This window comes from Zosterops lateralis (assembly GCF_965231275.1).
Source record: "Zosterops lateralis genome assembly, chromosome: 5".
NCBI classification, from domain to species: Eukaryota; Metazoa; Chordata; class Aves; order Passeriformes; family Zosteropidae; genus Zosterops; species Zosterops lateralis.
In genome coordinates, this window is record NC_139766.1 from 4,088,632 (window position 1) to 4,114,271 (window position 25,640).

At 39.5% G+C, this 25,640-nt stretch overlaps 1 protein-coding gene across 2 annotated transcripts in view; it reads left to right on the forward strand.

Annotated features, from left to right (window-relative positions):
• CTNNA2 (catenin alpha 2) overlaps positions 1-25,640 on the forward strand; it is a 470,001-nt gene that overhangs the window by 50,866 nt on the left and 393,495 nt on the right. For both annotated transcript variants that reach the window (XM_083861796.1, XM_083861797.1), the window contains exon 2: positions 5,875-5,981. In XM_083861796.1, coding sequence (XP_083717922.1) covers positions 5,880-5,981 — 102 coding nt within the window. In that variant the 5' untranslated portion in view covers positions 5,875-5,879. The remainder of the gene's footprint in view (positions 1-5,874; positions 5,982-25,640) is intronic.

Here is a 25,640-nt window from a genome sequence, read left to right on the forward strand (position 1 = left end):
CTTACTCGTATTGGAGTAAATTACTTTTCATGTGGTTCTACTTGTAATGTTTATTAAAGCAAAGAAATGCAAACAATCCTATTTTTCATCCTTCCTAGGGATAGCGCTCCCTAAATCACCAGGCTCCTCATGGAGAACCAACCATTAGAAATTTAGGTGTTTCAGGGATTGGATATTGGATATAACATCCCCCTGGAGTGAAGATCTTCTAAATAATAAACTTCTGAGTGCTGAATGATGCGAGAGCCCAAACAGCCACTCAGACTGCAGCTGTAGGTAGAAAGTAGAATTATTTTCCTAGGACTTAGAGTAGATAAGAATTGTTTGGATACTGCACACAGTTAGAGGTTTGCACAGAATTTCGAGGAAGATTCTGGCTGAGGCAGCCTCTCTGTTCCTCCAACCCTTACCCTGGTGTTTGCACCTTCCCTGGGGGATCTTCAGGGCCTCTTTGATTTCTGAAGGCAGTTTGCCCTCACGCCTGATGCAGGTCTTGGTGTAGGCTGCTTCCTCCAAGACTGAGCTGGTTAATGTGGCTGAAAAAACGTGAATCACTCCATCAGTGCCTTTTTTTAGCTTGCCAGTTCCCATGTCGGGGCTCTCCCTGGTGTCTGTCCCACTGGCTCTGTTACCACAGTAATCCTGCCCTTGTAAAGCCCTTTTCCCTTCTTTCTTGGTGGTTTATTGGTTAGAAATCTGAGTTTGCATCATGGGCTGCTTCCATTTAAGAACTTGGTTTTGTCGAGGTCAAAGCAGAATCTCGCCCCAGTGTGGAGGTGGAGGGTTAGCAGGAGGGGAGAGGGCTGTGAATCCAGAAGGAAGTTGAGAGCTTAGAAAAGCTCCAATTAAAAATTCTCTGCGTGGTTAAGCTTGGGAATGCGGCCTGAAGGTTTAGTTTGGCTTGCTTCTCCCCCACCTAAGTTTTAGGAAAGAAGAGAAGAGTCACATTCATGGAACAAAATAAACGAGTATGTCAAGAAGTTATTGTTTAAGTGTGGAGACAGATATTCCTTATACTCCTCCAAACCATCTTGCTCTGTTTATTATTTTTTTCCTTTCTCTTTTTTTTTAAGCAAGGTGATGGGAAGTGCCCGCTTGAACTCTGATTGTTTCAGCCAGATCTGCTGGAGGCTGTACTGGGCTGTCATTGACTAATGATAAGAGCTTTTTATCTGCAGAAAGGCATGTTCTCCATTCCCTTCCCCGCTGCACTTTTACTCCTGATTGTAAGTCTCTGTCCTCTTAGCATTTCTCCTTTATTTCCTTTCCCTGCAATTGTTATGCGCTCCTGCTTTTTGTCCTTCTGTCTCTATTTGTATTCTTGTGTGAGCAGAGACAGAGAATGAGCAAATGGGTTTGGAATTGTGCTGGAAACCAGGCTCCCTTGAGGATCAGAGCTCTTGCAGCTTCACTTTCTGCTGCACAGGTCAGAGCAGAGGTGCAGCTGCATTGCTCAATACTGCAGATAAATGTAAGGGAACAAAATCTTGGCTATATATACCACCAGGTTTATATATATAAATATATCTATATCTATATCTATATATATCTATCTCAGTGCAGCCCTCTGCCAGCCAGGTCAGCCAGGGGTGGGCTCTCTAGGGCTGTGTGTGTTGTGTGTAGGATTTCTGCTGTCTGAGCTGGTTTGTCCTGTGCTCCCACATCCCCTGTTCCTGAGCTGATCCAGAGCCAGCTCGTGCATCTCTAAACACTTCTATGCTCTGTAGGCAGATTCAAGGGTAGAACCATTCATCTGTTTAGATTTCCACCTCCCAGTGAAGCAAATGTCTGTGAAATCAGTCAGATTTTTTTTTTCTCTCTGTCTGTCTCCAGAGACTGTGTATCCTGCTGGGAGGAATTCCGTATTCCTCACAGAAGTCTGTCTCTGTGCAGAGAGGTGTTTGTTTTGACGGGGTTCTCAATCTTCAGATGCGAACCAAGGACGTGCAGACTGTGTTGTTCAGTTTTTAACTCATCTCAAACCAGCTTGTGTGTCTGGAGAGGCTGCCCTGCCCTCCACCTCTGCTGCTCTTCTCAGAGGTTTGGTTTGTTACCTGTGCTGCTGTCAGCATGGCTTCAAAGGCAAGGCATGGAGCTGAGCACTTGTTTTCCTTCTGTGGGGTTAGTTAGTGTTCAGGCAGGTTCTGCTCCTGCTGGAATTCACAGCCCTGTCACCAAGGGAAAAGGGCAGAAACCTGCAGGAAGAGCTGAGCTGGGAGATCAGGTGGGTTTAAGGCATGAGTGGAAGTGCCCCATTGATCTGGACACTGCAACCCAGGGTGGTGACTGATGGGGAGAATCAGATGTAAGGCATATTTTCTTCACTAGTCCATAGAAATGCCTTAAGCATCAGGTATTAAACATGGAGGATTAAAAAGTTAGTACTTTACTATTTGGAAAGATGGGCTAAATTGCTATTTTGCCTTTTGACTCCTCTCACCTGACTGATTTTCTGCCTTGCTGGACATCTTTCTTTCACTAATAAATATCATTTTTTGCCTTCCAGTAGCAAATAGAGTGTTGGAAGTACAGACTTGTACTGCCAGCATTGCCAATCTACTCTTGCCAGCTGATTAATCCTACAGCTTTGCTGTGAGTCAGGTAGAGAAAGGGTTTCTACTTCATTCTGGATGAAATGTTTACCATCTGTCCTACATGTCTGCATTGCAGATGTCAGCTGGACTAACAGCTGGAGGCCTGCTCAAGACTGGCAATGTTTATATTTCTAAAAAAAAAATAATAAAATTATCACTTTGCTTGGGCAAACGTTGCTTTTGCTTATGTAGATTTTAAATATTTTTCACTCCTATGTGGGAGCTGCAGCACAGAAATGAGCTGCACTGTCACTGGTGAGCAGCTCTGACCCTCAGGAAGCTCCTCTGTGTAACTCACAGGGAGAGTGGATCCCTCGTGGAGGGAAACAGGGAGTTGTGGTGTGACAGACAAACAATTCCACATGCTGAATGTTTTGGGTTCGTAGGATGTTCCAAAATGTAAAATTATGCTGTGTGAAGAGGCTGGTGGTAAGGGTGGTGTGGGGTTAGACTTCTGGGGACTGTTATGCAATGGAGAATTCTACTGATGTGGATTTTGGCTCCACTTGTTCCACTTGCTCCAGTAAATACTTGTTAGTATTTGCTGAAGTAAATACTTGTTTTCTTTACAGATAGGCTTTGAAGACAGGCTGGCTAAACAAATGCTCACACTGAACATTACTGAGCTGGATAGAGACATTTCTGTATTGCTGTTTTTAGGGAAAGCTACAAGCTTAGAACAAGAGACGTTTTGGCACATGCTCAAGGAAGAAGAAACACAGGCAATAGAATTCCTAAAATATATTCTTGAGGGAAGTCTGGTTTCAGGATTAGCACTGCAATGTCTGTGTACTTCTATGGCAGTATTATTACAGCACTTTTAACTTGTATTTCCTTTCAGTGGAGTACTTAAATCTACTTTTGGGGAATATTTGGTCAAACAGTGATGAAGTACTCTTAGCATCCTTTCCTTTATCCAACTGATCAGTCCTTGTTTGCCTGTTTGGTGTAGGAAATTTAATGTAGAAATTGCAAGGAAGAAACATTCCATCTATTCTTACATAAACTTGGGCAGGTAACTTCTCTTTACTCTTGTCATTTAAAATTGCTGTTGTGACAGCAGCTGAAGGAGTTTTGAGAAAAATACATTAATTTTACTTTTTATTTATTATTTACTCGTGTTGTTGTGTAGATTTAACTGCGAAAGAAAAACTGTCATAAGTTCTTAATAAGGATTTTTCTTGCATGTGCCCTTTTTATATTTAAAAACCACACCTGCCCTTTTATATTGAGTTCTGAGGGATATTTGTTTTATTTTTTAGTAAAGGTTGAACCCAAGGCCACATTCTGCCTGTAACAACTGATGACCCAGGTTATTTTTAGTATCACCTGCATGAATGCCATCCACTGAAATTAATTTGCTTTTGTAGCTCTGGACTATGGTACAGCCTTGAATTTAGTTTTGAATTATGACAAGTTTGAGTACTCATGTTAGTAGTTAGTGGGGAAAACTGTGCTTAGTGTAAAGAAAGATTGTGACATATTTGAAAGTATCATAACTCAAAATTAGCCAATTAGAATAATTGTCTACTTCAGACTTTTTTTGAATTCCAAAGGCCTACTGGAGTGGCAACCAACTTTATGTAAAAAAGAAACAGGCTCTGAAAGATAATTAAATAGTGTCTGTTGGAAAAGTGATGGCTCCCACATCAACCATGTTTACAGCAACTAGAAACTGTCTCACAGTTTTCTTTAATCACGTCTGGGTGTTTTCAGCACTGTAAAACATGAAACTTAATGGGTTTTTGTGGAAGAGCAGGAACTGAACAGTGATTTTAGCACTCACTGGATATTATCTGATAATTCTGCTAGCAAATGTTTGCAAGCGAGAGGAGGCTAATGGTGGTTTTTATTGTGATTTATAAATACATTGATTAGGGAGTTCTGATATGCCTCTCTTTTTGAGCAAGTATTTTAACCCAGTGAGAATCTTCTGCAGAGTCTCACCAGCCTGTTTATATTGATTGATAGTGATTACTCAAGGCATTCTCCTGAGTAGAGCAGTAGAATTTATTTTGTATGTACTGGATAATGCTGCTAAATCCTGAGTAAGTACCTTACTGAATTATGCTTCATGAAGTGGATTGTGATTCAAGGAGCAATAGCTGAATTTCTTTTGATTTTGTTCCCTCTAATTAGGGTGATGATTAGTTAGTTTATTTGTTTGGAAATTTTATTACTGAGATTAGCTTATTGGCTAAAAATACGAAGCTAAAATATCCAAGTTACTAAGTTAAAAATATTGAAATTGTTTTCTGGAGAAAAGAATTTAAAACTTTTGGGCTGTTGTATATGGAGAGGCTTGACTTGAATCTCACATGATGTCCAGTATGATATTACTGGTTTGAATTTACCTGTTAAGTGATCTCATGGTATATGGGACTTCTAATTTTTCATCTTAATTTTAAAATAAAGGGAAATATTTTAATCAGAATTATTTAAAATTAACATTTTCTTAAATGAGATTTTTCTTTCTTCTTGAGTTAAATGGACAAGTTAATTTATATGTGGCTTTCTTGTTACCAAAGACTTAAATCACTTTCCAGCTCAATGAGGCACAGTGCATGTCAGTCACAGCTGGACTTATCTGTATCTGGAATTTCCAGAATGAAGTCAACTGTCTAGAAAATTGCATGAAAACCTGAAATAGTGAATAAAATAACAGCAGTTTGCTGTTGTCTTCATTTTGTGCTTTGTTTAAGCTTTTAAGCCTAAGGTGGTCTGGAGAATGTTTTGGCTTTAGATGAGTACTCCTCTTCTTGATGCAGAATTAAGAAATGCTGAATGCTCTAGGGGAAGTTTGATTCAAAATCTGAACAGAGCTGTTGAATTTGTTTTATTACACTTCTGATTCTGCTCATTCCTTGCCTCTCCCACTCTGAGCGCTGCAGGGGGATCTGGGGGTTGTAATAAGTTCATCAAACTCCTGCTCCTTCCTCACACTTTTCTCCTGCTCGAGTTCGGGGTCTCTCTGTGGAGTCCTTCAGAATAAACTTGGTGCTGTCTGTGCCCTCCATGGGATGTCGTTCCTGCAGGACATACCCATCTGCTGTGGTTCTGGAGGTACAGGGGTAAAAAGAATAGGGAATATCAACTTTTAAGCACCTCTTGGATGTGGGAAGTGGTGCACCTGAGAGTTCTTGGGAGTAGAGGAGCACCAGCATGGTTGTGGAGAAGTATTTTATGTGTGGCTCTATATATTTATTCTGTAAATAAATGCTGTGCAGTATGTGGATGTTGCACTAATAATTTTCACGCTGTGTGTTTTTCTCTGTTCCAGGGAGTATGACTTCTGCAACGTCACCTATCATTTTGAAATGGGACCCCAAAAGTTTGGAAATCAGGACTCTCACAGTAGAGAGGCTATTGGAGCCACTTGTAACCCAGGCAAGTATCTTTGGTTTGTTTTCTTCCTTCCTTCAGCCTGATGCTGTATTTACTCTTTTTATGTAATTATCTTAATAGTATTTGATAATAAAAACATGAGCGGTTTTTGTTCGTGATCTCTGTTGGAAAGCTCTGTTCAAACGTGTTTAGAGACTCTTGTTCTAAATAATTTATGCTCTCAAAATGTGAGCATGAATACAGTAACAACAACTATTTACTTATGTCTGTCTTAAAAAGCAATTTAGAAACTTAACAAACAGTCAGTCAAAGATAGGGATCTGACTGAGACATGGCTCCTGGTTCATTATTTCACCATGAAAGACAGATTCAAAATAAAAACAAACCAAAACCAACCATCAAAATTACAGAAACTCTTAAAAACCTGTTTCATTTTATGCTGTCATCATTAGGAGTGTAGGTAGAGGCCTGGTGCCTTTCTGAGTTGCTGTTAATAATGTAAATCTGCTTCTTTAATTCCCTCAAAATGATGGCTCTGTGTGGTTCCTCTGCTCTTTCGGTGAGTCACTTTCCAAAGAAATGACATCTGCTTGTCTTTCTTTGTTTTGGAAAAGAATTATGTTATTTCTCTACAAATTATTCTGGACATGAAAGTCTCTAACTGTGTGCACGACTTTACAGACTCAAGGCAGAGAGTTGTTTCTGCATGGTGATAAAACGGAGATTAACTTCCATTATGAACACTGCAAATTTTATTCTTGATAGGAAAGACAGACTAAAATCCTGAATCCACTGTCAAACCAACTGAAAATGAGGTTGGCAGCTCTCTGTTATTCTGGTACTGATGTTGGCCCAGCAGTTGAAGCTGCTGTGCACCAAGCTCTGTTGTGAAACCCAAGTTACTGAGTCCTCTGTGAGGGAATTTCCTGTTCTCCTTTTACTTTATTTTCCACTGCTTTGCCCAGAGAAGAGAAAACATCGACCCAGAAGGGAAAGTACCATAGTAGCTTCATAATTTCACCAGGTGCTGGGTTAACTTTGGGCTCAGCTGCACCTTTGCACCTCTGTTTGACAGCACGCCTGAGCAAATGTAAATCAAGAAATTACAAGCTGAGCTACAGGACGTGGATTTCTTCAATGATAAAAACTCATGTTCTCAAGATTGTATTTTGATGAGGAACAATGTGTTTCTATTTTAGCAGCGTGTCAAGGAGACTAGGGAAAATAAAGTGCTGTCAAGAGAGGGTAGAGAAATGTTAGGCTATTGTTTTATTCAACTTTTATGAATATTTCCATTCTGATTTCTTCTTTTCGTAGGTTTCTAGATAATATGAATAAATAAATAAAATAAAAACTTCCATTTTGAACATGGAATTTGATTTCTTGTGTTGTTAGGGAAATAAGTAGTTTTGCTTATTTCCCTCTACTTTGCTTCCAGTGGAGTATGTTTGACTAAAACGTGTTTTATATGTTCCACACAAATGTAATCACGAAAGCTCCAAGCGATGAAAAATGTGTTACCTTCAGATTGTGTTTATCTGTTGCATTCCTAGCTGAGGTTATTCAGCTGCTCTTTCTGCTTTTCTCAGATAAGTTAACGATCATTCCAGTTTTAAAGACTTTTTTTTTTTTTTTCCCTCTGCCTGAAGTTGCATTTGCAGTCTGGTCAGGTCAGGAGAAGTCTCTGCTTTACCTCTCCGGGAGCCTCCACGAGATGCCACGTGCAAAGATTGGGATCTCCTTTAAAAAGTTCCAAAGCAATTTCCTTCCTGAGAGAGAGAACATCTAATTTGAAACTTTATCTTGGCAAATAAATAAATCTGTAGGTATTTAATCCTGTTCAGTTTGAGCTCTGAAGTCCACTTATGGATTCAAATGAGCTGCTGAACGAGGAGATCACAGAGATGGGAAGTTCTTTTCAGAAGGAAAACATTTTTTCCTGGAAAGAATAATAAAATACTGGAATGATCTGCCTGGGGAGGTGTTGGAGTCACCATCCCTGGATGTGTTTAAGGAAATACTGAATGTGGCACTCGGTGCCATGGTCTAGTTGAGGTGTTAGGGCTGGGTTGGACTTGATGATCTTGGAGGTCTCTTCTGACCCAGTGATTCTGTGATGTCATTGAAACAGGTCACTGGGTAGAAGAGAGAGATTTAACAGCCACAAAATGCAGCAGAACTTTGCTGCAAAAGTTCCTGAACAACCTTTGAAGGCAGTCCTACTTCCATAGAGTAATTCAGGTTGGGAAAAGCCCTCCAAGATCATGGAGTCTCACCTGTGACCAGTCCGTGTCCCTTGCCCAGAGCCCTGAGTGCCACATTTGGGCATTCCTTGGACACCTCCAGGGGTGGGGACTCCAAACCTCCTGGACAGTCCCAATGCCTGACCACCCTTTCAGTGAAGAAATTCCTCCTGATGCCCAACCTGACCCTCCCCTGGCACAACCTGAGGCCACGTGCTCTCCTTCCGTTGCTGGTTGGAGGGGGGAAAAATCCAATCCCCACCTTTCCACCACCTCCTTTCAGGGAGCTGTAGAGGAGCTTTGACCAGCAGTTTGGAGCCGATGAAATCCTGAGTCCCCTACAGCCAAAATTTGACTGATCTTTTGGTTTCCATCACCACCAGGACAAATTAATGTTTTATTTTGGTATTCACACTTGAATAGTCACAGTATCCTGCTGTTCTCCAAGCTGTGTGTGATTTTGGACAATGCAGGAAAAACTGGGAATCGTTGTACACAAGTTTTAGGGCTCCAAAAATGCTAATTTAGTCCTTTGTATCTGTCAGCTTAGACTCTGAACTCAGTGTATATATAGGGACATGACTGACAGATTTCCAAATGATGGCACATCCACTGGTTTCTACTGATACTTCAGAGACTAATGCAGAAATGTGATGTGGGTTTGACAGAGAACACCTCCGTGAGTCAGGGTGGGAGAGTGGTGCATTAAAAGTGAATTTTAGACAAGTTCATTAGTGTTCCAGATGAGAAAATATGGATAATCTTGGAATTGATTTAGAAGAAATTATAAGACAAGAGGGTTGTCTGAGCTGGAGGCAAAGAGAAAAAAAAAATCCAAAAATCCATTAACTGATCATGAGAATGCATTAGAAATGACAGAACTGCATTTATTCTGGGAAGCCCTGAACTAGCAAACTAATTAAAACTTTGTGTGGCTGTCAGAGATGTGAGAGCATTGCTGGGGTGCCCTGCTCCCAGTGCTTGTTGTCATGGTGGAAGAGGAGCAGGTAGGGCCTGTCACATCATTTGTTAACTTGCCATTTCTCAGATTTTAGGAGAAACACGTGCTGGAAAAAAAAAATCATTAGAATTTCTGTTCTCCACAGTGTTGAAATTACTAATTGGAATGTGTTTCTTTTCTCTGGCTTTAGTGTCACAATTAGCTAAAAAGCATAAGGTAATTATATTTATTGCTAGTTTTGTTTTCTGACTTTTTTTTTAAATTATAAATTTTATAATTTTTGTTTCCATGACATTTTTGTAAGGAAATATATTGCTAAGACATATTCTCAAGGCTTGCTGCCTGTTACTCTCACCTTCCTGCATAGTAACCAACTGGATTGCCATTACATTTGTTAGACTGTGGGTGGTTTTCCTAACAAAAAATAATGACACTTTTAGGAAGGTTTTAACTGCAACTAAACAAAATATTATATGTATAGCTGAAAAATAAGACTTTTGGAGGTTGTCCATAAGGAGTCAGAGAATTTTTTTTATGTTTCTGGTGGTTTTGCATGTAATTAAGAATATGAATGCAATATATATATATATGTTAAGAAGAGAAGAGAAATAAATGCCAACTATAAACCACCAACATCCCTGCAATTGTTTTTTTGGTAAAATACCAAAAAATAATCATGTATGTACACATGGATGAAAAGATGAACGAGCTGTGTCAAGTTTTTGGAGGTGAGAAGATGAGATTTGCCCTGTTGCTAAGGTTTTAATTTTCTCATGTCAGTCTGCAGTTCTTTTCATTAGTTTTGCCTAGGAATTTTAAATATTCAGCCTATGTGGCTGTTTTACAACTGTGCCTTTATTACCAGAGCCATGCAGCAGCTGGGCCTTTTAGGATCTTTACATTTTTGGGCTGTTATTTGTTACTGCAGAGTTTTAACAACAGCACAAATAATGGTGAGTGTTCCTGTTGCAGAGTGTTCATGAATGATTCTGTTTTCCTTCAGGATGACACATTTTTGTCCTTCAAGATTTGCTGGGAAGAGACAGTTCTGAGTTGCAGTGCATGTTTTGTGGGTTTTTTCCTAATAAATTTAAGATGCCAGTTACAGCATCTTGAAGGAAGCAACAGTGTATCATAAGGCAGACAAAACCAAATGATTCATGATTTTGCATTTTTTAAAATAATAGCATCACTCAGTAAAGTAACTGCCTATACCTATGAAATAAATAAGTCATTGGGTAAAATTCCAAATAGTTTTATTTCATGTAGTTTTTGTAGAAAATCATAATAATCGTGGCTGATGTTATTATTCATTAACCTGGGACTAATCCAATCCCTTGTGCTCCGTGTTTGGAAAATGGGCAAATGTCTCTATTGGCATAAATATACAAATATAACTGTATTCCCAACCATTCCAGTTAATTAGGTATTGCTTACATTTGTTGAACCTTGGTTTTATTTCACTTGAACCTTAAATCTGGTGTGCTCTTTTCCGTGGGAAATGTATTATTTATTAGTCGTGTCAGCTGCATTTGAACCACAACTTTACTTTTCTTGGGCTGGTGAATGTCTTTACATATTTCAAACAAGTTTGGGAGAAGGTGGGTGATGGAGCACTTTATGCCTGATACCTGTTGCTCTTGTTTTAGTAATTGCACTGAATTCTCCAGCAATTTCTCTATTTGACAGCTGAATTCAGCTGAAGTCGCCTTCAAGACAGACCTAAGGGAAAACGAATTATAAAGGTTTATTTTTTGATCATTCAAACCCAATTCAGTTGTGTAATAAGGTCAATATAACTAAGGTTATTATGAACTTAGTGAGGTCATAATAAGCAGATACAATAATATATAATTTTTAATTTTTTTTTTTTACCCGAACAGGACTATTCTCCCAATAGTGAAACTAATTCTTGTTTAAACTCTTTCTGTCAGAGCAGTCCCAAATCTGTGGTGTTTCTGAGTGTGTGCACCAGCCTTCCCTGGCATGGATTAGGAGATGGCTATTCTATGTTGGGGAGACAAAGTCAAGTCATATCACAAAAGGAATATGGAACTTTTCTCTCTAGAGTGAACTTTAAACATTTTTATGAAGTTATTATTTTGAATAGGAGGAGAATCCTTCTTTCTGTCTCCAGCATTATAGAATCATACGATTGTTTAAGTTGGGAAAACCCTCTGAGATCATCAAGCCCCAGCCCTGCCAAGGCCACCACTGACCCACGTCCCCAAGTGCCACATCCACACGGTTTTTAAATCCTGCCAGGGATGGGGACTCCAGCACTGCCCTGGGCAGCCTGTTCTGGTGCTTGACCACCCTTCCAGTGAAGAAATTTTTCTTGATATCCAATCTAAACCTGCCATGGTACAACTTGTGGCCGTTTGCTCTTGTCCTGAATCCGTACTTTGTATTTCTTAAAATAATTCCTGAACTGAAAACTACCAGCTGCCTCTTTACTTTGGGATGTTTTTTCAACCATTGGCTTCTGCAAGAGGATCTGCTGCCCTCTTGCCATCCCTGTTCCTTGTTTGCCATTGGATTCAGTGACATCTGTGCCTCTCTGCCAGCTCTAGTTGGGATCTTCCCAGTGTGGGGACTTTTTGTGCTGTCCAGGAGAACCTTCAGCTAAATTTTGCCTTTTCTATTTTTACTCTCCCCTGCTTGAAAGCTGCAGGGTATTTTTGATATGCAGTGTCCTGTAAGGTCTGGACCTTGTCAGTCTCTGCCTCCCATTTTATTCAGTGTTTAGAGGTGTTTGTTGGGTGTGTTTGTACTTTGGAGTTTATGCATGTGCAGGTTGGCATTTGCAGGGAGAAGGATGAGGACTCAGAGGGCTCTAGGTCTCATCCATTACTCCCATGTTCTGCTTTTATGGAACGATGGTTCTTAACTCAGAGCAATGCAATATGATGGCTGCCTTTTTCTCCTCTCCTGCTGCACAAGCCAATCTGGAAAGGTGGTGAGAAAATTTGTCACTGGTGTATCATAGCTGGAAATGCAGATTGTGCTGGGACTATCTTAGGTGTGCAGTAGGCTGTGACTGAGAAAGCTCATGGCTAAAATGAACCTGCTCTAATTTGAAATTCTTCCCATTAAATGCCAGGTTTTCCATGCATTGGATAACTCCTCAATTTTCTTCATCATTAGGCAATTATTAGTGGCTCAGGGTTACCAGAAAGTGTTTTTTCTCTTGATGTGATGTGGACAAAATAATTTTCTTCGCAGAATGGTTTGGTTGGAAGGGACCTGAAAGATCCCCTTGTTCCATCCCTCTGCCATGGGCAGGGACACCTTCCACCATCCCAGGTTGCTCCAAGCCCTGTCCATCCTGGCTGACTCTTTCCTGTAAGTGCAGGGAAGAATTAGTGCAAGCAGTTTCACTGCTGGAGCCCAGGAATGTCCCTGATCCTGTCTCCATCCTGTATCCTGAAATAGCATCTTTGGAACTTGTCTAGACAGCTTTCCAACCCAGTTCTGTTCTTGCAGATGGTTTTCTGGCAGCTTTCATGGAAAGCTTTTCAGAAAATGTTCTTGCCTGGGATTTCAAAACTCTAATCAGGAGGATCAAACTAATTATTGAGGTGTTTTTCTTCTGCCTGTGTCCTTGAAGATGTGTAGAGAGACCCAGTGAAACAGAGATGAGCCTTTTTCATGTCCCCAAATCCACAGCTCAGCAGGTTCTTAATAATCCTGTTGATTTAATTTGGGTCATCTCTGTAGAAGGGGAACATCCAAAGGTTTTGAGGGAAAATTTGATTTGGTTGCATTTTTAGGTGATTTTTCCCAGCTTGCTTGAAAAGCGGTTCTGTGTTTTTGAGCTTTTTTTTTTTTTTCGGAATACTTTGTGAATTACCTGTCACTTCCAAAATTTCTCAGGGTCAACAAATATATTAACAAATTACATTTGTCTTCTTTTATTTTAAAAATGCTAATTAAAGCAGGATAGGTAGATCATCTTATGTTTTAAAAGAGGATTGCATAGTTAAAAGGCAGTGTCATTGATACAAAATAAGAAATGGATTTTCATTTTGGCTGGTAAGCAAATTCTTGTTGAGATCATAAACTTCCATTTACTCAAAGTGTTTGATACTTTTTTTTTCCCCCAGTGGTTAAATTAAAGACTTCAGAATAACTGTAGCAGGTACAAGTGCTAATACACTAATTTATATAACTGGAATGTTTGTAAGTCTAGGATATTTTTGTCATACAAATGTGATGTTTTAACAGGAGGGCAACTAGAAAAAAAAGCTTTTCATATCAGTAAATGTGAATCCAATGTATTAAAATAAAGAATTTTAGTCACATACTATATGAGCAGGATCTTGGTATGGTTTGTTAAGCAGCAACTTCAAAATAGCTGTTCAAATATCCAACTGAATGTGAGCTCATCATAACATGATAAAATGATCCTTAAGTACATCAGCTGCTGGGTGTAAAGTAAATTTTATTTAGGTGCTATTATTGTTGTGACATAGTGTTTGTTAATGAGATTATTATTGGAAGGATTTCCCCTTCTCAAAAAAGCTGTTGACAAATTGGAATGAGATCAGAGAAGAATTATGTGAATTATTGTGGTTTTGTCTTTCAGTGGAGGCCTAAAGATTTTGGATGCATTTCATCTATACAAAGACTTATCAATTAAAAAGAAAATTGTCTTAAATTTGCTGCCAGTATAGATTTTGAGACTATTTCTGGTGGCACTTGAGTGCAAATATTTTACAATTCTAATCAAAACTAAACTAGCCTATGGGATTCACACCCTGAAACTAAAAACATCCAAACACCCTCAGCAAGTATTTTGGAGTAGGTATTTGCAGAAGTAGTAACTTAGTTAAGAGGTATTATGAGCTCAACCAGTGTATGATTGTGTATGAGCAAGAGGTTGTCTTGTAAGTGAAGGTTTTTTAGTAATCCTACAAAATCCTCTGGCTTGAAAATGAAATAATAAGTGAATATAGACTACAAATGAAATGTAAATTATGTACAAGCTGGAATAGTACTCCTAGAAAGATGGGAAAATCAGTGCTACCTGAATCTTTGATGAGGAATTGGATACGTTTTTGAAGTGTGGCTCTTATGAGGCATTTTAAATCCTGGAGTCAGTTCTGGGCCCCTCATCACAAGGCAGACATTGAGGGGCTGGGGAGAGTCCAGGGAAGGGAACTGAGCTGGGGAAGGGTCTGGAGCACCAGGAACAGTTGAGGGAGCTGGGAAAGGGGCTCAGCCTGGAGAAAAGGGAGATCAGGAGGGACCTTGTGGCTCTGCACAACTCCCTGACAGGAGGGGACAGCTGGGGGGGTCGGGCTCTGCTCCAGGGAACAGGGACAGGAGGAGAGGGAACAGCCTGTCCTGGGTTGCAGTGTAGGATGTACATAAAGTGTTTATTCTATCACCATCTTCATGAACTGTTAAACCAGGTGGGGCAGTGTTTTCCCAGGCCCCTCCTTTGGGCTCTTCTGCTAATGGCCCATCAATGCCTTGCCCATGACTCACAGGTAACTCCCTCCAGGAGTTATCTCTGTTTAATGGGCCATCAAGGACCCACTGCACGACTCCTCATCCCATTGGGAGATGCTCCGCCCAGGGGGAGGAGCCAAGCATTCCCACCTGGATATAACCGGGGATTTGGGACAGGACAAGCAGCCCTGACCCATTGGATTCCCAGAGGACCAGAGCTCCCAGACCTTTCTACAGGATCACTGCTTCAGGAAGAGCCCCTCATCTGGACTGCTCCCACCACCCTGCTCACGTTGTATTCTGACTCTGTCAGTGGTCCTTTGTGTTATTGCATTTATTTTATTTTATTTTATTTTAACCTTTTTGCCTTTCTTCTTATTAAATTGTATTTCTGACCGGGAGCCTCTCACTTGTTTTGCTTTCAAACCATGACACAGCCTCAGGCTGGGCCAGGGGAGGGTCAGAGTGGATTTTTGGAAACATTTTTTCATGGAAAGAGTTGTTAAGGGAGTGGAGTCCCCATCTCTGGAAGTGGTCAAAAAATCAAGTGTGGATGTGGCACTTGAGGGGCAGTTTAGTTGTCCTCAATTAATGGTTGGACTTGTTGACTGTAAAGGTGTTTTCCAACCTTAATAACTCTGTGAGATGCTTTAGATCCACCAGGAGTCATAAAACTGGGAGAATTGTTGCTGGAAGAACAAAACCTTGCAGTAATGGGTCTTCTCTCTCTCTGAATAAGGGAGGAAGCAGGGAGGGAGCAGGGTTGCTTATTTTCTGTCATCGATCAGATTTGCCAGGGGAAAGAGAAAATAGATACACCACCTCTGTGATAAAATATGTATGTTTCTAATGACTTTGGGAGCAATTTGGATATTGAAGTTTGCAATCCATCTTAGCTCCATTCTTCACAGTGATCTGAAAATCTTACTCACTTTCTTCTTTTTCATTAACTTCATTAGCTGTGTGTGTCATCAGACTGCAAAAAGTTGGAGAGGATAGAAAAATAATCCTAATTACAAAAATAATACCCTAATTACAAGATTTTGCTTTGAGGTGTTAATTAACCTAATTCTAATGATCCATGTTCTGAGAAGCAGTGGCAGTTTCTGTTCCATTGTCCTTCAGTATGTATTTCTGGAGACTGACTGATTTATTTGCAGTTCAGAGGATTCAGGGCATGGATAAATGGATATTTTTGGTTTGTTTTCTGTTTGTTTCCTATGTTAATTTCTTTGTAATATTGATTGCATTGGGTGTGCACCTTTTAATGGATCCAAGTAGACTTTTTGGTAATCTTTGACTGTTTTATGAGATGATTTTTTTTTCTCTTGATAACTAGAGAGATCTGAGTTTTTGGTGTATTTTAAAGATGAACTTGAGTTTCAGCCAGAGAAATTTAGATGCAGTTTTGCCTTAAGAAAATGGTGTAATTGTGCCTTAAGCATATGGTGTAAATGACCATATTTATTTTCCTGTTTGGTAAATTGATTTTCAGTATCTTTTCTCACAAGCTCATCAGTGGTTGGTGTTCTTGAATATTATGTGTCTGAGCAGCAGATGCTCAGATTGGGAAGAAATATTCTCTTCTACTTGCCTCTTTCAATGGGATGATTAATTTTTTCCCCTTTATATATTAGGGTTTCTCTCTTATTTAGTCTATTTCTCTGTACTTCTGTAGTACTTTGGTACTCACTGATGAGACTTCAAACCTTTTACTAATTTACAACGAGGGTATTAAGGATATATCTCATGCTTAGCTTATTCAACACAGATTAATTCAATATTGTGCAGATGACCTTTGATGAATACACAAGGAATAGTTCTCTGCTGAGTAGAAATTTTCCTTTCTGTAGATATCTGTTTTTTAAAATAAGTCTTTTTAATATCCTAAATGAAGTCAGCGCTAGAATTTTCATTCTCATTCAGTTTCTTGGGTCAGTGTGGAACAAGGGACTATCTGCACAAATTTCCTCCCTTTCCTTCATGAATAAAAGGGTGTTGAGCCAAAAAAAAAAGCATAGTCATAACAAAGTAACCTTAACACCTAATGTGAGTATTGTTCTTCACAAACCTGTTTTAGAGATGAAAATACATGAAATTTATTATCCGTAACATTTTAAACTAAGATTTCACTTGAGAAACTGGTAGTGTGGAAAAGGCTAAACCAAAAGTATTGGATTTGCATGGCCAGGTTTTGGTAGTGAGGGGACTACCGGGTCCATTGAGAAGCTGCTGGAAACTTCCCCATGTCCATGGAGCCAATTCCAGCCATCTCCGGGATGGACTCATCACTGGACAAGGCTGACACCTGTGCACTTTCTTGCCCTAAATCCTTATTTTGTTTGTATAAAGAGTTAATCTCTAAGATTTCAGAGGAGGGTTTTCGAAAAAAAAAAAAAAAAAAAAAAAAAAAAAAAAAAAAAAAAAAAAGATTTGCAACAGGAATTAGTTTTTCTGATTCATTTTGTCTCGCTCCCTAGTAATGAAAATGTATTGTATCTGCTTATGCCAATAATAAATACTTCCATTGGAAGGTGTTGGTGTAAAAGCACAATGACTCCAGTGTGCTGAATGGCTTCTGAATGTGGAGTTGTTTCCAGGGAATGGGTATTAATGTATTCCATTTTTTTCCCAGGGAATCACACATATCTACACCCTCAGTGTGGAATGATTAAGCTTTTACTGCTCTGCTTGAAATACTTTAATTGGCAGGTAGCTTTTTACTGTTCTGACAAGGATGCAAAAATTTGAGGGAAATGCACACATCTGAGTCATAACATCTATATCTATTTTAATATCCATATCTATCTATCTATCTATCTATCTTCTTTTTCTTATTTTTTTTTTTTTTTTCCTGTCTTCTTGATCTATATTCTTTAAATCTTCTTCATTCCTTTGTTCCACCACATAAGATCTCTGTGAATGCCTCTACAGCCTGTAATATTTATATTTTTTGTTTCTTTTTTAGCTGGGGGACTCAGTGCCTTCATGTGATACTGTTGATTGTTGGGATGTGGTGGATTAACAAAGTTTGTGGTAGTGTTTTTGCCCTTCATGGAAAAGTAAATGGTTTTTATTTGACCAGTTCCTGTCTGACACAACTGAAATACTTGTTAGAATGGCTGGAAACATGCAGGTGCATCTTTGGTGAAGTGCTGACTGTGATCAGTGAGTTAATTTCATAATGATCCATGCCTGTAAAATAAAGCATTTTTTTTTCTGAGCCATTTATATATATGATTAAATCCACTGTCCAATAGGTATCTTAATTTTGGAGTTTCTGAATTCAACAGCGTTCCAGCTGATCTGTTCAGGATGTATCAGGGTCACATCATTTGGTTCCAGGCAGAAATCTCTGCCACTTTACACACAACCCTTCTCATCCACAGCCTATTTTTAATGGCATTACTGCAACTCTCAGGAATTCCTGAAAGATAATTCAATTGTTATTGTATTTGAGCACAGGAGAAGAAAGTCCAGGCTGTGAGCTGCATCTGTCTCCTTCCCGTGTGGTGACAGCTCTGGAGACAGGAGTTTCTACTTCCCTGCTGGTTTGCTTGGCCAATAAGAAGAAATTAGAAACATTATTTTCTATTTTCATATTTTCTTTGGTATCTTGTTGTTAGAGATTTCAGTCTCTTTGTTAGGAGCTTTCCTGTGTTTCCACATTGGTTATCTGTCAGGTTTTGTTTTATCCTCTCAAAGGGCATCCTGTTTGTCCATCTCTCTACTTACATTTTAGTTGTTTTGAATAGTGTGTAGAAAGTAGATTTTTATTAAAGAAAAGATGGGGAGGATAGTTTTTGACCCTGGTAAAAATTGCAGCAGTTGTACTGGCCTTTAGGGGATTTGATCTCTTTTAAAAATTAACTTTCTTCTAGCAGCAGACAAGCTGCAGGAGTGGAAATGATTATTGCAATCATCATCCTAGAGCCTTTTCAGGTGTTTAAATTTTACTGAACAAAAGTTCCTAAGCACTTTGAAACTGAAGTCTGAAATTTTGAGCTCTGTTTAGCAGATCACTGCATAATATTTTATACATCTTTAATGAGAGATTAGTAATGCATTTGTTCTGCACACCTCTCAGCCTTTTTCACTGAACTGAAAGTGTCCAAGAGTAAAATTGATACAATCAAGTTACACAATTGTGTTCTTTTTTCAAGTGATTGGCCCTGCAGCTTTCTCAGTAGACATTTGAGTCTGTGATGGATGCTGGCTGTGAGGTTTGTGCTTTGGTTTTTGGTGGCCTTTTTTGTGGTTTTTTTTTTGGGTTTTGTGGTTGCTTTTTTTTGGTTGTTTGATTTCAGTACTTTTTATTTATTTTCTTTGTTTTGTGACCTTGTTTTGTGACAACTCAGCACCAGCCCTTTAAGCTGGATGAGCCAGCAAAGATATTAAATATCCATAGATCTTTTATTCTACATCTCTCAAGGAAATGAGATGGAAAGCCTGGAATATCAGTTTGTTCTGAGCTGTGGGAGTTTTGTCTATAATCAAATAGTGGGTTTAAACAGAGTTTTGTCAGCAGAGAAATTAGAAACCAATTATGTCAAAAACTAAGGATAAATTAAGATGCTTTATGAGTTTTCCTTCTCATCAACAGTGATGATGCTAAAGCTGATTTGCCCTGAAGTGGGATAGATCCTTCAAAGGTCTTCTGCAACTTTTCCTACAAGATTGCTGGGACAGGGAACCCAAAGGATCTTTAAGTTTCTGTAACATCCTCGTCCTCCTGGGCTCTCCTCCAGCCCTTTGCTCTCACCAAACACTTGGGTTTGTCCCCAGGCCCTATCCTCTTCCAAAATACCTATAAAACTTAGGAATTCCATGTCAAGAAAGTGAAATTAAATATTTTTGAACTGGAAGGAAAACGACTGAAAATATTAAAGGTCTCATTCTTTATGGAATGGAATTTTGTGAAGGAAAGCAGTTTTAGAGCTTTGGAGGTGAGGATGTGAGAAGTTCAGTTTCAGATTTTAGCTTCCTATAGTGACTTTAGGAAGGATTGTCTTACTGCTCCCATTTGACCATTTTTGTCTATTCTTTCAAATACTTCCCTTGGCCAAAAAAATATCTAGTTATTAGATCATCAGTCTAGGTCCTGTGATAATTTCTTCTCCTTTTTTTTTTCTTCCTTCTTATTCTTCCTGGATATAAGACCTGGGTTTATTAAATTCTTTTCAGAATCACTGCTTTAAAAAAAAAATAAATTAGAGCTCACTGCAGTTTTAACCCAGAGGTTGTTGTGCCTTTCTTCAGGCCACACTCTGTGGTGGTCCTTGATTTTCTCTGCCAAGCTCCTCAGTAGGTTCATGTTTTCCAGTCGTTGTGTCAGAGCTCCTTGAGGCTCCCATGGTAATCTGCTTCCAGGTTCTTCTTTACCTCTGACACAGCTTTTGAATTTGTGTGTTTTTATTACAGGAAAGGGCAGAAATCAGCAGGGTTGCATTTATTAGTTTGGAACGACCTGTTTTAGGGGAAATCGTTTCAGGTTAACGGTGTGCTGGGTCTGGGTTCCTTGGCTTGGCTGCATATTGAGTTTCATGAGGCTCATTTAGAGAAGTCGTCTTTGGAAAGTCAGTCCTGTTACAACTGCTCTGTGGAACTGGCAGTCTGACCTGCAAGTTTAGTTGCAAATTTTGCACTGAATTTCTGGCAAACACAAAGGTAATGCGCACTGTGGATGAGTCAACTCAGTTGCAGTAAGTCAGGAGCTCTTCTAATGTGTCTGTTACTGCTGTGCCCATCAGAATGCTGAGGTTTTGGAGGAAGATATAAAATTGAATGTAATGTATAATTTTTTCTATCTCTCTTCTCCATCTCACTACCCAGTACTGTCCAGAACATTATGCTATTGATTTCCTCGTTGGTGGCTGCTCTGAACTCGCACGAGGCTGTGTCGAGGTGGGGATGTGAGGCTGTCACTGTGCACTCTCTGAGCTGATGGATTTGTCACCACAGCTCCTGAATGCTCTGCAAGGAGCTTATGGAGCCAGAAAATGAATATGTGTAATCAGCATCTCATTTCACAGAAGTCCAGCAGGGAAGCATTTCCATAGGGTGGAACTATCGAAAACTTAATTGTGGCGTCAAAATGCGCCTTTTGCTGGAGTCATTAAGTCCCACTTTTGTCCACTGAGAATATGTGGGAAACTTGATATTCATGAAGCCTTTATTAACATTTGTAATTTCGTTTTATACTCCTGCACAACTCCTTTTTACTTTTCATGAGATTTTTATGATGTTGCTTGTCCTTGTAAATTTATTTATTGTGGCCTTACTTTAGTAAATCTCGTAAGGGTTACTGAAGAACTTTACATAAAAAACATGATTTGAGGCTTTTTTATTGTGTTTTATTCTAGTTTGACACATTTTCTTTTGAAGTAACTAAATCTCTGTATTTCAGATGTTTCTGAGACTTAGTGTAGATTTAGTTTTAATAGATTTTGGATTTAGTTAAGATTCTGTCTTGATACAAGGTGCATATATGAAAAAAATAATAGCATTTTGCATTGCATTTTCCACATTGATCAGGTCAATACATTCTGTTGACTGTATTGATCAAGTCTGATTAACCATCTTAGACCTGAATGCTCAATTATTTTATGGCAAGAGTCACATATTACTCACATTACTCAAATATTTTTCCTTTTATAAGAGATGTTTTAGAGGAGGGTGATACACACACACAAAAAAAGGTGGGGAAGAACGAAGGGAAAAAAAAAGTTTTGCTGAATCAAATTGTTTGATGCTGGTTCTAAATGAATTTGGAAAACATGTTTTGAATATTTTTCCCCCCATGTAAGACTTTTGATTATATTGTATCTCCCAGCACAGTTAATACTCTAAAATTGCTTCTGTGTGGAGATGAGATGCAAATGATGGTTCACTATTTATCAGGCATTTCTGTTTGCTGTATCCTATTTATTCATTTGGCACACACCTTTATTTTTGTAAGCTGTGGGAGGGACTTTGGTGTGCTGAGGAGAAATGCTGGGATCTGGGAAATCACAACCCTTCAGGGGCTGAAATGCTCATGGAATGAGTGCTCACAGAACAGCCTTGTCTGACTTTCTGTGAGCACTTCATCCAAAACAAAGGAACTGCTTGCAGACTTCTCCTCCCAAGGTAAATTTTTATGACAACAATGTTGTCCCTGAGTCTCTTACCAGATGTGTATAAAAGATCAGCAGAATCCAGTCATAATGAAAATCTGACCTGCCTGTGCCTCGCTTCCGAAGGGGCTGATTGGAATAAAACATTGCTGGATGAGACAGCTGAGCAGTCGTCTCCCTTCATGAAAGAAGAAAAATAATAAAAAACTCAAGTATTTGGAGAATGCCGGAGGCAATTTGAAATTTTTGGAGCTCAGAAGAGGGATTGCTGTTTTGTGACACACGTTCGAGGTGCTGTGGCACTGCAGGGTTGATATACCACCAGTATGCTTTGAAAGAAAATACCTGTAAAACATTAGTGTTTGCTCCGTAGGTTTCTGCTAGTATTTGTTTTGTTCCTGGCATGATTGCCCAGCAGTGGGATACAATGAAAATACATTCTTTTTTTATCTAAACTTTATCAGCTCATCCAAAATTGGAGTATTTGTAAACTTAACTAAAATGGGAAAATTTGTGAGCATTATGTTGTTATTGTTGGCGAGGCCCTGGCACAGTGTGCCCAGAGAAGCTGTGGCTGCCCCTGGATCCCTGGAAGTGTCCAAGGCCAGGCTGGACAGGGCTTGGAGCAACATGGGATAGTGGAAGATGTCCCTACCCATGGCAAGGGTGTGGAATGGGATGATCTCTAAGGTCCTTTCCAACTCAAACCTTTCTGTGATTCTCTGATTTTCAAGTTACACAAACACTGCTGATTTAAGATCTGCTTTACTCAAAGCAATGATTTTTTTTATAGTCTGAAAAAGGAGAGTGAAATTACGATTTTTAAAAAAACATCGGTGAAAAACTGAGATGTTGGGAGCTCAGGGTCCTGTGAGCTTTTGAATTGTTCCTGCTTATTGTTAATTTGGAGATTTCTGAAGGAGAGAGGTGTGGAAATCACTTGGGCACGTTTTGGAAAAGGTTCAAGGTGCAATGAAAAGCCAAAGCAGCCAATGCCACGTTGGGCAGCCTCTTCTCCCTCTGGTGCCTTCCTGCCAGGCAAGAGATGGGGACACTGGGTCTGCTCAGCCTGTAGAACACTGGCAAAAACCCCACTTTTGAGCGATACTGGTCTGGAAGTGGTAAAATCACTGTTGATGAGACCCTTCACAGAAATGTAGTGTAATATCAACAGCCAGAGTGTGAAACTGGAGCAAGAGGGAAGATATAATTTCGTGCAAATCCATAAATACTTGAAAGCAGAGTATTAGTAGCAGATTGTCTCAAGTCTGATATTCTCTACTTATTTGTTTATGAGCTGAGAGGAATTAAATTTTCTACTTTCCCATCCTTACAAATTTGTGCTGTGAGAAATACTGTGGCATTTATAACGTGGTGTCTTAGAATTCTGTTGCATGACTCTGGGATTTACTGGTTCATTTTTATACACTTGATTTATGAAAGCAATTGAAACTCCTGCTAATTTTACTGCAAGTACTTGTTTAGTGCTAAGGACATACTTAAGTGCTGTGGTGGGTACAGGTTTTCCTTGAAATTCCTTCCTGGTTAGAACTGGAACTTTCACTCCTCAGTTTCTTTTTAGCTGTTGCTTGTTATGAACAAGTGGCAGTTAAAAAAACAAAACAAAACAAAACAAACCCCCAAAAAGAGAAAAAAATTAGGATCTTTTAGCCTGTGAAATCAATAGGACTGGATTGATTTTTGTTAGCTCTACTAAAGAGACATTTTTCTTAAGTGATACAATCTTAATTCTTTTTATAGTTGCGTAAAAATATTTTAAACATTTATGTTAACTTTGCTGTTAATGTGCGACAGGAAATTGGCAGTAAAATACATTTTTAAAAAGCATTAAGACTGATGAAAATTTTACCTTGTACATTCCACAAGTACCCCTAGATTTATTTTCAATCATGTATGCTTTTAGATACAGATTCCTACACCTAAATGTAAAATCTAATTATTCAAAGATGGAATAAACAGAAGTGCTTTTCCTTGTGAAGGAGCATTAGAGATAAAACCTTTTTTTTAAAAAAAATTCTGTGTTTTGCTAAAGGAGATATTCACGCTGTAAAATTCTGATTTTTTTTTTAATGTTAGAATAAAAATTACACATCATGGCCTCAACTATTCAGAGACTGCAGAAAGGTGATTAAAATGATGCTGCAGCAGAGGTGGTGGTGCCATACCCTGGCATGGCACGGGAGGAATATTTTGTGTCACTCACCCATCTGCTCTGACACATCTCTGCTTTCATAAAGATGAGGTCTGGGCAGATTTATGGCCATCTCTGAACATATCTGTGGAGCTGAAACAACCCAATTTCTAGGCAGTTCTTACAGATTTTTCAGGTAGGACCAAATACAGTTTTTAGTAGTCTGATAGCCAAGTAATAATTTTTTGTTGGCAAAAACTGGTTCTATTGGAATTTTCTTCCAGCCTTCTAGGAGGATAATGCACTGACACAGGAATTATCAGCTGCTTCATCCAGGCAGCCCCTTTCAGAGGCAAAGCTCTGTTAAAAAGCAGCAAAAACCCCTGCAGGATGGATGCCTTGCTAAGATCTGATGCTGGGAAGGACTGCCAGGCTGAGCTGGGGGTTGCTGTGTCTCCCATCTTTAGCAGTGCCCAGGTGATGCCTTGGGAAGGCTGACCTGGAACAGAGACTGGACAGAGCTAGAGAATAAAGGAGATATTTATTAAAAGGCCTTTAAGGACATACCTTGGGCAGTGCAAGAGCCTGACCAGGGCTACACCCAAAGTGGACCCAAAATGGTCACGAATGGATGACCAGCCATGAGGTCTCACACTTCTATAAGTTTTGGTCCATTTGCATATTGGAGTTTAATTGTCCAATTACAGCTTCAGGTTGTGAAGTCTTATCCTTTTTGTTTCTCTCTTCAGTCCAATGTTGTTTGTACTTTTGGGCCTGAAAGTTGTACTCCTTGTCCTTGGTCTCCAGCAGGAAAAGGATTTGTTTTGTCTCCCTGCTCTGTGAAGAGCTGAGTGACACTGAATGTGAGGCTCAGAACTGCATCCCTGGGTAGCACAGAATCTGAAAAGCATGAGAGCTTAAACTTAAAGCATCACAGGAGCAGGTGGCTGTGGGAGATTGCTTGGCTGGGTGAATTTTCAGGGGTCACTCCCCTTGAACCACTGATTGTCAGGAGCCAAGACTTCCTCAGCCTCAGATTTGGGCAAAAAAGGAGGTAGAACATGAAATTGGTGAAGGTTTCACAAAAAGAGTGTGCAGGTAGGTTTGCTCTCTCCAGTCACTCTCCTCCCTCAGTTTTTTGTTCCAGTTCCACCACCTGTTCTTTGAGGCAGTGATTTGATTCTCAGCTAATTCTTGTCAGCACTTTTTGTGGTGTTTGTACAGGGTGTGAGAAATGTGGATTTTTGCAGTTCTGTATCAGGGACAAAACCTGACTAAATAAGGAGAGTCTGGTGCTGTGTATCTTGACTTGTTTAAAACTTTTAATACTGCCCGAAGTGACATTGCCAGGGGGAAACCATGGTTTGGATGCAGCTGATTTACTCCCTGGTTTCACTGTCAATGAAGGTGTGTCAGCAGAATGATACTCTGATTTTTCAGTGTTTTTACTAAAGGTCCATCTGATGGAGTGGAGAAATGCCTTCATCACCAAGCTTGAGCTGGAGCTGGAAGCCTGCTGGGAGACAGAATGAGGAGTCAACATAACCTTGGCAAAGTGCAAATGATAATCGGAAAATATAGAATCTAATTCAGTCCAGACAATTAGAAAGCTCTGCCTTTGGCCAAGTGTAATTAACTGCATAAATACACATCAGTGACCTGCCATTGCAGAGGAGACAAGGAATTGTAGTGCCTCGTGGATGAGCATGGCAAGAGTGGTGTGATTTACTGCACAGGCCTGCACTAAATCAGCTGTGGATCGAGGATCAACCA